Raw genomic sequence first — 12207 nt, forward strand, 5'->3', positions numbered from 1 at the left:
TTGCATATAACAATGCTCTTAGCAGGGTGGTGAGAACCAGAGAGGATTGTGAGGCACTCCAAAGGGATCTGTTGAGGCTGGGTGAGTGGGCGTCAACATGGCAGATGAGGTTCAATGTGGCCAAGTGCAAAGTAATGCACATTGGGGCCAAGAATCCCAGCTACAAATACAAGTTGATGGGGTGTGAACTGGCAGAGACTGACCAAGAGAGAGATCTTGGGGTCGTGGTAGATAACTCACTGAAAATGCCAAGACAGTGTGCGATTGCAATAAAAAAGGCCAACACCATGCTGGGAATTATTAGGAAGGGAATTGAAAACAAATCAGCCAACATCATAATGCCCTTGTATAAATCGATGGTGCGGTCTCATTTGGAATACTGTGTGCAATTCTGGTTACCGCACCTCAAAAAGGATAGCATTGAAAAAAGTCCAGAAAAGGGCAACTAGAATGATTAAAGGTTTGGAACACTTTCCCTATGAAGAAAGGTTAAAACGCTTGGGGCTCTTTAGCTTGGAGAAACATCGACTGCGGGGTGACATGATAGAGGTTTACAAGATTATGCATGGGATGGAGAAAGTAAAGAAGTCCTTTTCTCCCTTTCTCACAAGAACTCGTGGGCATTCGATGAAATTGCTGAGCAGTCAGGCTAAAATGGATAAAAGGAAGTACTTCTTCACCCAAAGGGTGATTAACATGTGGAATTCACTGCCACAGGAGGTGGTGGCGGCTACAAGCATAGCCAGCTTCAAGAATGGGTTAGATAAAAATATGGAGCAGAGGTCCATCAGTGGCTATGAGCCACAGTGTGTATATATATGTATATATTTATAATTTTGGGGGCCACTGTGTGACACAGAGTGTTGGACTGGATGGGCCATTGGCCTGATCCAACATGGCTTCTCTTATGTTCTTAGCAACTATGCTAATTCCAGGTGGGACATCTGAAACATTGAATGCTGTGAAACTATGGAAACCTTTTTTGTAGAATATATGACTCTTCATTTTTGAAACTATAACTTTTCTCTCTTCAATTTAGAAAGCCAAGTGCTTTTTTCAATGTGTAGTTTTTAAAAAAATCATTCAAACAAAGTAATCACCTGTTTTACTGTCTTTTTCACTTGCAGCATATAGCACTTTCTATATTGTGGGCTTGATATTATCCATGCAGATTCCTTTTGTTGGATTTCAGCCAATTAGAACAAGTGAGCACATGGCAGCTGCAGGTAGGAATAACAGTTTCCATTATTGTACGTACTCACTGTGTTTGGACTCTGCAGCACAAACTTAAAATGCCATAACTTTTTTTCCGGGGGGGGGGGGGATGTTGATGATAAAGTGACTCATTCTGATCTGTAGTGTAAGGGGTTCTTTATTAGTATATGAATTATGAGGACAAGGGGGAGGGGACGCTTAATAAAACCTCTACCTGTCCTTGCCATCACTGGACTCATAAACCACACCACCTGCTCTGTTTCTACAGGGTGCCGTACAAGTGATTCATATAATTTGGGGGTCTCTGTTATTGTTATTGTGGTATGGTGTGTGTGTAGTACAGCCAGGAGATTGTCTGGTAGCCAGAAGCTCTAGCTTTTTTAGTGTTATACACCACTAGGAAGCGAGCTAGACTTGTTTTTAAGGCAAGAGACATTTCAGAGGTTGTTTGCCATTGTCTTCCTCTGTGTCATGTCCCTGGTATTCCTTGGTCACCTTTCCAAATACCAGCCAAGGCCGACCCTGCTTAGCTTTGGAAAATTAACAAGATCAGGCTAGCCTGGGGGTTTCTCTGAATCAGGTTTATGAGGACATAAACACAGCAGTCAGAAAAGTGCTTGGGAATCTTATGCTAGACTGATCTGCAAAGCCACAGAGAGACAGGGTGGAGAGATTTGAGATGTGTGTATGGGCACAAATTATGGTTTCTTAAAGCCACCTAAAACAAAAAGGAGCTTACTTACAAGAAGTAAGGACCATGAGATCTCTTCTCCCTAGAGTTCAAGTACCATTCCTTATGCCTAAGGAAGCCTATGTGAACAACATGGGATAGTTGCCATAATGAATGTCAGAAGTTACTCTTGTTTGTCTAAGTGGGTTCTACAAGAATTTTTTTTTGGGGGGGGTGTTAATATAAAATAAGAAAATTACATGCCTCAGCAGTATGCAGATTGTAACTTCAAAAAGAATAGCTTTCTACGGTCTATAATGTGAACAGGATTATATCAGATTCTAAGATTTGCATACTTTGAACAAGCATTGCAAAGTTGTGTGACTACTTCAGCCAGAGTCTTCATTATTTTTTTTAACCAGGTGTGTTTGCGCTGCTGCAGGCATATGCCTTCTTGCAGTATATGAGAGACAGGCTAACGAAGCAAGAATTTCAGACCTTGTTCTTCTTGGGTGTGTCGCTAGCTGCTGGGGTTGTATTCCTGAGTGTCATCTATTTAACATATACAGGTAAATAACATCAAATTAACACTTTTCACTGCCAGATGGTTCTTCAGATAGGTTCTCTAGTTCACAAGATATGAGATGTCCAAGCAGTACAATTTTTCAGGACACTGGGTGCTACATAAAATAACTTTAAGCCACTAGATTACAGTAACCACTTTTATTGACTTTCACAAAAGCTGAATTAGAAGGTTGATTAGAAGTTTAATGTATCGCCTTTATGGTTCATGATCCTTAAAAAGAACCAGTAATGTATTCCATATTTTCTGTCCTTCTGAAGGATCTTTTGTCCTTTGTTCATACATATATAATAGCTACTGATACATACTTCTACAGAAATCTTTGATAATACTCACTGACTGTCTTGAATAGTGCATTTTTTAAAAAATTTCAGGCTATATTGCACCATGGAGTGGGAGATTCTATTCACTGTGGGATACTGGGTAAGTAGTAGTAATATTTTAAAAATTGGGTTCAGATGCTGTTCTGTGGTTCCTTTCATGTTTATAAAATCTCTTCTGATCTTGGGAGCCACTGATTTTCCTATTAGAGGTTTCAAGAGTCAGTTCTGGTCAGTGTGATGGACCTGTTTGAAACTATTCACAGATGCAGCAGGTATATGAATTCTGGTCATTTTCTTTTTGAAGGCCTTATAGTTCAAAAATTGCCACAACAGCAATTGTCCTTTTCGATATAAATAGTGCTACTAAAACTTCCACTCATTCATTAAGAGTTATGAAAATAAACAGATGAAATGAAAACTATATAAAAATGATGTGGAACAGAAGCAAATTGGAAAGTGCCAGCATTTCAATGCATATTTGTCATATAGAAAAGCTTCTTTCATGGAAAAAACAAGTATAACATGTGAGATCTATGAACCTTTTTTGTATTGTTTGTTGTTTTCAAAGCAGCCATGTGTGTGGGGGGGGGGAATCTTATTTTGATTGGAACAGTGGAACTAGGAAAGGGCTTAAGCCTGTTGCACAAAGCCTTCTCCTCACACTGGTTTCCTGTTTTAAGTAGCCCACCACCTCTCTTGAAGTTGCTGTTAGCTTCAGTGGAGTGGGGGGGAACCCTTCTTCAGATGCAATGCTAATAGCAGCTTTAGGATGAGGGATGGTAAGATCAGAACAGCATGAGAAACTTTTGCACTCCTTAGGTGTTTAAGTTATACACACCAAATATATTCTGGTGGTTTGGGGTGTTTTTTGTTCCACTTTCAAAATCTGTTAAACCCTGAGACAAATATATGTTGTTGTTTGGGTGGGGTGGGGGGCTTCCCTTTTGCCAGAGCCCAAAATCTCTCATCCACATGCACTGCATTAAAGCGTTTAAAATCAGGGAATTCAGATTGGATTTCCTGTATCTCATGTGTTTTTTTATCCTTACGTCACAGTATCAGCCAAGTCAAAACCAACTGTTAGCCCCTAGACTGGAGAAATTTAATTACACAGCAAAGTCTTAAGGGCACCAAGTTGGATAGTTTTGACCCAGTTGTATGGTTTGGTCTGTGTATATGGCACAAACTAATATGGTCTAATGCATACGATGTGCACTTGAAAATTGCCCTAGTTGGAATCCTGTTCTATTAAAATGGAGAATTGTATGTTAGCATGTTCATTTCATGTAGACATTTTTTGTCGCTCTGTAGCAAGGACACAAAATGAAACTTTGTAATGAGAAGCACATTTTGGTAGCTTGAAAATGCTCATTTTGATATTTGTTAAAACCAAATCAAGCTTGAGAAACTTTTACCTTATGCATTATGAAAGACAAAAGCTGTTAAGAGTGTGTTGGATTTTTGCTGAATAGTCAAGATGATGACATCATAGGTAGCCCAAATTTTTTCTGCCATGCTCCTTTGTACTTATTCTCTTCATTAGTTTCATCACTTCAAATTAATTTGAACTGAATTTTTTTTAAACAAGGTATGCGAAAATTCACATCCCGATCATTGCTTCTGTGTCTGAGCATCAGCCTACAACATGGGTTTCCTTCTTTTTTGATCTACATATTCTCGTGTGTACTTTCCCAGCAGGGCTGTGGTTCTGTATCAAAAACATCAATGATGAAAGAGTCTTTGGTAAGGGGAAGCAACTTAACTTTTCAAAATTGAACTGGTAGCCTGAAATTGACATAGTTGTATGTTAGTTTATAAGAGGTTGGATCCAAAAATTACTTTCTGATATGTGGGGAGGCTCCTCCCTTGGCAGAAGGGAATGTTTTAATTCAACCTTACATTTCTTATTTGGGTAAAAATATTTTCTTAATGATTCAGATTTATTGATAGCCTTACACTGAATGTTTACATTAAATGTTATTCCCTCAAATAGCAGCCTAGATAGCCCTCCCCCCCAGCAGTACAGTAGGGCTGGCCACATCCACATGGGAGGAGGCTTTTGCATATTCAGGAGGACCCTAGGCATGCAGAAAAATATGGACATTTAAATTAAACTTAGAAAAGGGAGGGTCCCAAAAGGGAGAGTGGAAGTAGAACTTCAGAAACCTGGCAGCATGAGAATTGAGCACAGGGGCAAGCACAGACTCTGCTTGGTGGTCTTTAAGTTGAAGGAAAGCAAGCCCCTTTAGTTTAAGCAGGTGAGGAAGAACTGAATGTTCTCTAGCCCTTCCTTTGGGCTCTTCTTGCACAGGGAAAATAAAACAGCCAATTGGTTCTCCTTGGATATGAAAAGCATCAAATCTCTATCACAGTGCTGAATAGCAGACCTCTTGCCTTGTCTGCCTCTCTTTGCCCACAGCATGGCGTCTAGCAAGTTCTTCTATGCCTCTGCTCAGATGAAATGGCAAAGTTAAGCAAGAGGGTTTTTCTTCCTTCCACAATACCTTGTGGGTTACCTGCTCGTCTTCCACTAACAAATAAATAGCTCCTTTTCACCAGGATTCTGTATTACCAGCATAATCATCTAGCCGAATATTTTTCCCACTTTAGATAATTTTGTATGCAAATCAATGAATCAGCTAGTGATTAAACTCAAATATAGCATTTCCAGAGGTAAAACTTCCTAATGGAAAAAGCTGTTCTTCCATCAAAATTAGTATCACAGTATAATATTTGAGGATTTCTGTAGTTCATTGTTACTGTCATAATACCTGTCTCCAGTTTGCTCAGGGTTTTTCTTCCTGAAGTAATTTTAAATCTGATGCTTAATCCAATTGAAAGGAATCATTTTATTCAATCCAGTCTGAAAAATTGCCTTTTCAGAACAGCACTTGTGAGCACTCAAGTTTAGCTCTTTTCCACTTTAGCACTAGTGCAGATGAGCCCAGGAGTTCACAGCAACCTCACTGGAGTAATTTAGTTGTGTCATTTAAAAGCCATTTCCTTTTATTCCTCATATCTTCTACCTGCTGCTTGTTAAATTGGTATGCTGAGAGGTGAGATGTCTTAGTAAGATAAAACTAATATAACCTTAGTTCTTATTACTAAATATGGTTAAAAAACCCTTTTATTGAAAGTTGTAATGGAGTTCACACATAGGTGCATGTCTGTATGAAACAGGAGACTTTTAAGAAGTAAAACTTGGCAAGTTCCTTTAAGAGTGTGTGTTGCCTTTATTTCTGAAACCAATATCTTAACTGTAATAATATTAGTTCCTTTTAAATATCGAATAGTAAAATCAAGTGGTTTTGTGTCTCTGTAGTGGCTCTGTATGCAATCAGTGCTGTTTACTTTGCTGGAGTGATGGTTCGTCTGATGCTAACTTTGACTCCAGTGGTCTGTATGCTGTCGGCAATTGCTTTCTCTAATGTTTTTGAGCATTATTTGGGTGATGACATGAAGAGAGAGAATCCACCTGTAGAAGATAGCAGTGATGAAGATGATAAAAGAAACCCAGGAAATCTCTACGATAAGGTAAGTGATGGGGGTCACGATGGTTTCTGTCTTGGCAATTAAATAAATATCTAAAGAAGTAGAGGATTATAATTTTACTAATAACCTAGCAAGCTTTTTAAAAACATTCTTTCCTTACAGCTGTAGCACATCTTGAATCATAGTGCTTGTCCAAAAAAACAATAACACCAAAACCCTCTCACAAAATCCATGGTTGCATTCATGCAGACATTACATCAGTAGACCCAGGTTCTGCATAGACTCTTCTTGGGAAGAATACTTTCATTGTGTGGAGTTGCAGACAGCTTCTCCCACCCTCAATACGGTTTCTAATGATGTAGCACATAGCATGGGAAAACAGTGAGATAAGGCTGTGAAAGAACAGAAGGTGGTGGTGGCGACAAGAAAGATTTGTGAACTTTGAAAAATTCTTCAATTAAGAGGACCAAAAACTTCAATTCTTCTTTTTTCAGGCAGGTAAAGTGAGGAAACACATATCTGAACAGGAAAAAACTGAAGAAGGACTTGGCCCGAATATCAAGAGCATTGTTACGATGTTGATGTTAATGTTGTTGATGATGTTTGCTGTCCACTGCACTTGGGTCACTAGCAATGCCTACTCCAGTCCTAGTGTTGTTCTGGCCTCTTACAATCATGATGGGTAAGTCTCACCATTTTATATGCTTTTATTATCAGTGATTGAGTTTTTGCCTATGTGAAAATGTCTAAGAATGCAAAAATATCCTCAGGGGCATCATTTGACATAAAATCAAGGCAATTCTGATATTTAATAGTTAAATTATATTTACACTAACTGTGAACTACTTCTTGCATTTCAGCACTCGGAACATTTTGGATGACTTCAGAGAAGCATACTATTGGCTAAGGCAAAACACAGACGAACATGCAAGAGTGATGTCTTGGTGGGATTATGGCTATCAAATAGCAGGAATGGCAAATCGGACTACTCTAGTTGACAATAATACTTGGAATAACAGCCACATAGCTTTGGTATGTAATAGTAATTCTATGTACTGAGACATTTAATGTGGTACTTGGCTCTATCTACTAATGGACGGTCGGCCTGGCTGCGTCCCAAAAAATCTGGACCTAGCATTGCAAGACATGGCAGGTTGGCTCAGGCTGAGTAGGTTGAAGCTGGATCCAACGAAGATGGAGGTCCTTTGCTTGGGTCATGGCGCTCTAGGAAGAGAAATTCCCCTCCCAGTTTTTGACGGTGTGTCACTGAAAGCAGCACACATGGTCAAAAGCTTGGGGGTTCTACTGGAGCCTTCATTGTCAATGGAGGCCCAGATAGCGGCCACTGCCAAATCTGCATTTTTCCATCTCAGACGGGCAAGGCAGTTGGCCCCCTTCCTGGAGCGTCATGACTTAGCAACAGTGATCCATGCAATGGTCACCTCGAGACTGGATTATTGTAATGCCCTGTACATGGGGCTGCCTTTGTGCTGAACCCAGAAGCTGCAGCTGGTGCAGAATGCGGTGGCTAGGCTGCTATTAGGGCTCCCGAAGTGGGAGCACATACAGCCGGGGCTGCGCGAGCTGCACTGGCTGCCAGTTGTATACCGGGTTTGTTACAAAGTGCTGGTCATTACCTTTAAAGCCCTATATGGTCGAGGGCCTGCCTACCTTAGGGACCGTCTCTCCCCATATGAGCCCCAGAGAGTACTGAGGTCAGGGGGAAAGAACTGGTTGACAATCCCTAGGCCGAAAGAGGCCAAATTGAAGAGCACACGAGAACGGGCCTTTTTGATCGTAGCTCCACACTGGTGGAATCAACTTCCAAATGAAGCGTGGGCCCTGCGGTGTCTTGATCAATTCTGTAGGGCCTGCAAGACCACTCTTTTTAAAATGGCCTTTCCTTAAATATAGACCTAAGATAGACCTGCTGTAGATATATCCAGCCACCAAACTCACTGAGGAAAACATCTGAGATGTATCACCAAAAATGTTAATTTTAAATTGTAAATGATGGTTTTAAATATGCTGGTTTTTATTTAATGAATTATTTATCAAGTTGTACTGATGTTTTATTGTAAACTGAAACTTATATGTTGTGAGCCGCCCTGAGCCTGCTTTGGCGGGGAGGGCGGGATATAAATAAAATGTATTATTATTATTATTATTTATACATATTTATAACTTAATATTTTAATATATATTGGAAATGTCTATTCCATTGTGTAGATATTTCATACCTTAATTCTAATGTGAGGAATGAGAAATATGTTTCATGGTTTTGATGTGATGAGTTTTAACTAGAAAGCAATTCACAGTTTTGATCTCTAAACGCTGAAACAAACAATGGCTGATATTCAAAACTTGCAGAGGGTGTTAAAATTAACTTCCCTTTATTTCCCTCAATTAATGCTTAGGGTCCTATGTTTCCTGTTTTTGTCTTCTCATTTTAGGGAGATAGTGATGTGTGAAAATGGTCCATGTGATGGCAATTGATTTCAGCATCTTCTGTATTCTAGTTCAGAAGAGGAATTTAATCGCAGTGCTCAGTGTTAAATAGATTTTATCTTTTACAAAACTAAAGGAAGGCATAGCTTGAAAGCACCTTGAATAAGGCTGGCATTTAGACTGAGTTCGTTTCGATGTAGTTGTTTAAGGTCTGAGAGGCGCATGTCTGGGATATTATTTGGTTGGCTTGTATTAAGTTGTTTCTCTGTTCATGCTATTTCTGTGGACTATTGCAGCATTTCTGTGGACTATTTTTGCAATGCTATTGAATGATATAATTTTATCATTCTTGGCTTCATTTTTAATTGTTTAAGGTCTGAGAGGTGCATGTCTGGGTGTATTATTTGGTTGGCTCGTATTTAGTTATTATTTCTCTGTTCAACTGAGTTGGGGGGTGGGGCTGCCAGTTGCTACTCTTTGTGCGAAACTGTATGAGAAGAATCATCCCACAAATTTAGGAGCATTAATTCCGGTGTCATTGGAAATGACTGTGAAGTGATTTTGGAGATTTGTTGAGTGATATCATTCCAGAACTGAAAAATAACTGGACACTCTCACTAGCAATGCAGAAATGTTCCCAGAGACCCACAATTTTTCCAACAAAGTGGACTAATATGCTGGTTTATTTGATGTAGCCATCTGGGGGAAGGTACCATCTTGACATAGTTTTAAAGAACTGAAGTTGAACATTAAAGATAGAGGTGGAATTGACATAAGAGCCCCAGATTTTCAGCCATGAAGTAGGAGGGACCCTGTCTTTAAGGAGGTCTTCATTCCAAGCTAATTGAAAGCCAAGAGGCTGCCCACAGTCTGACATAATTAAGATTTTATATAATTTAGAGAGAAGACCTTTTATTCAGGAGGAAGGCAGAGCTAATAGTTGTTCAAAAGTGGATCATGATCTGGACAGAACACCAATTTTTGAGAGATGTTCAATCAAATGTTTAAGTTGTAAGTATCTAAACCAAAGAACTGATATACCCATAAGGTCTTCAAAAAAACCCTCTTATCTCTTATTGATCCATTATATAATAGATCTGTTGGGTGTGAAATACCTACTTTTATCCAATCATCAAACACTCCTGGAACGTTTCCCAGACCAAACCAGGGTTGATTAGTATATGTTGCATGCAGAGAGATTTCCGGGACAAGAAGCCTTTAATTTCTATCCTAGATCTGAAGCATTATATGCAAGAAAATATTATTTCATGCAAGCTTAGGTCTAAACTTTGAAGTTAACCAAAAACTATTTAATATAAAATTATTATGTAAAGTTATTTCAGAGTAATTATATGCAGTAATTTAAGTTCGAGGGTATTTTATATTACAAAGGTGCTCGGAGTTTTCAGTTGTAGATTTGCCAAGAACTCAGATCAGGGATGGCAGGTAGAAAAGTCCTGATTAACAACTAATTTGACTGGAGGGTGACCTGGTATAAAATAAGGGTTAGAATGTGGCCTGCAAGGTTCCTGCTGCTAGTGATCATAGCCACTGTTCCCCCTCACTCTTTAAGATGTCAACTGAGTTAGGGGCTGGGGCTGCCAGTTGCTAATCTTCATGATCTTTCCTGATAGCCACCATTAAAAGAAAACATGCAGACACCAAATGCTAGAACACACACAATATATGGAGGCTCCTCATTAGTTTCTGTTTTACCACATTCTGAATGTGATTATTTCACATTTCATAGAACCAGGAACAACAATTTCAACTAGGCCCCAAATGTCTAGATTATACACTTATACTTATTTAGCATGAAATAAATGACCCATTACAATAGGATAGGTTGCATATGGTAGGATTATGATTTAAAAGTGAAACAGAAAATTAGTGAAAATGTACCTTTTTAGGTTGTTGACAAAAAATATGTGTTTAAGTTTAAATAAACTTTATTGCAGGTAGGAAAAGCTATGTCTTCAAATGAGACAGCAGCTTATGAGATCATGAGAAGTCTGGATGTGGATTATGTATTAATAATTTTTGGAGGTGTAATTGGCTACTCTGGTGATGATATCAACAAGTTCTTGTGGATGGTGAGAATAGCTGAAGGTGAACATCCTAAAGACATCAGAGTAAGTAGAACTATTTAAAAAACAAAAACCCATCCTTGGGCAGATGCAACACATCTGTTATTTGGGTACCATCTGATGAAACCTTGTCTCTAATTGTGCCATACCTAATGACAAATTATCCCAAGTTTTTAAAGTAGTAATGTCTTCCCAAGCATAGTAACTGCTTCAACAGTTTTGCAGTGCCCCATCCCACACAAGCACTTTGATTTTTCTATAAACCGACAGCTTTCCTGATCTTGGGCACCCTCCTTTGCAATTTTTTTAAATCCTCACAGGTAGAACTGTGTTCAGCATTATATATATGATGTTATCTTAATATTCAATTATGGATGTCTTTGCTGTTTGAGAATCAGTAACTAAGGGCCACTGGCAAATACATTGACTCAGCATAATATGTGTAATAAAGTAAATTTGAAGATGAAATTGGAACAAATAATAACCCTTAGTTGTAGCCAGTAAAGGCAAGAAATCTAAAAAAAAATCCAACAGTGATGGTTAGACATGCACCTGATTAACACAAAATTGAACAATGCATTTGAATCTCTATGATCTTTTATAGAAGCTCTTAAAGAAGTAATATTGCTACTGTGTCCTTAAAGAATTTGGTATCCCTAAGTACGTACAGGTGACTTCTCTGTTATAGTCTCATTTTGCTACACTCTATCTGGCAGATTTGTAGATAACTAGCAGGGGGTCATTTGAGGGCCTGATAGATAAAACTAATTTGGTTTTGTGTTTTTTTACTTTAAGGAAAGTGACTACTTTACTCCTCAGGGAGAATTTCGGGTTGACAAAGCAGGTTCTCCAACCTTGTTAAACTGTCTGATGTATAAAATGTCATATTACAGATTTGGAGAAATGCAGGTTGGTGAGATTTGTTCCTTTTACAAGTTTAAAGTCTGTGTATTTAGATGTTGTATGAATAACTGGCCTCTTTCCCTTTTTATATGTATCCATGTACTAACAGTGCAGATCATTCTCTGTGTTAAATTTTCTGGGGGCTAGCCACCACCCCGTGGAAATTTTCTTTTCCATCACAATATAGTTTCCCGCTTAACCAACTGTATCAGAAATTAAAAGAGAGAAAACTGGGTTGAGAGGATAGGGTAAACCACCCAAGCTAGGATTGGTACTGAAGGAATGAGATAACTGACAGGCATGAGAACAAAGTTTATTTCAATGAAAAAATAGTACAGCTGAAGCAACTATTAACACTGAACCAGAAATTGTGGGATGTTAGGATTTATATAGCACCTCAGGAAAACACTCTGGTAGGTTTGTAGCACATTAACACTCTGCTGCAACTAAATTACAAACCGGGGCCAGCAAAACCCTGTTAGCCTA

General features: G+C 38.8%; 1 protein-coding gene across 1 annotated transcript in view; it reads left to right on the forward strand.

Moving 5' to 3' along the window:
- STT3B (STT3 oligosaccharyltransferase complex catalytic subunit B) overlaps positions 1-12207 on the forward strand; it is a 61177-nt gene that overhangs the window by 42708 nt on the left and 6262 nt on the right. The window contains exons 6-14 of the mRNA XM_060248826.1: positions 1128-1226; positions 2308-2454; positions 2843-2891; positions 4380-4534; positions 6114-6325; positions 6778-6965; positions 7144-7315; positions 10690-10863; positions 11614-11727. Coding sequence (XP_060104809.1) covers positions 1128-1226; positions 2308-2454; positions 2843-2891; positions 4380-4534; positions 6114-6325; positions 6778-6965; positions 7144-7315; positions 10690-10863; positions 11614-11727 — 1310 coding nt within the window. The remainder of the gene's footprint in view (positions 1-1127; positions 1227-2307; positions 2455-2842; positions 2892-4379; positions 4535-6113; positions 6326-6777; positions 6966-7143; positions 7316-10689; positions 10864-11613; positions 11728-12207) is intronic.

The sequence above is a fragment of the Heteronotia binoei genome, chromosome 10 (assembly GCF_032191835.1).
Source record: "Heteronotia binoei isolate CCM8104 ecotype False Entrance Well chromosome 10, APGP_CSIRO_Hbin_v1, whole genome shotgun sequence".
In the NCBI taxonomy this organism is placed as follows: Eukaryota; Metazoa; Chordata; class Lepidosauria; order Squamata; family Gekkonidae; genus Heteronotia; species Heteronotia binoei.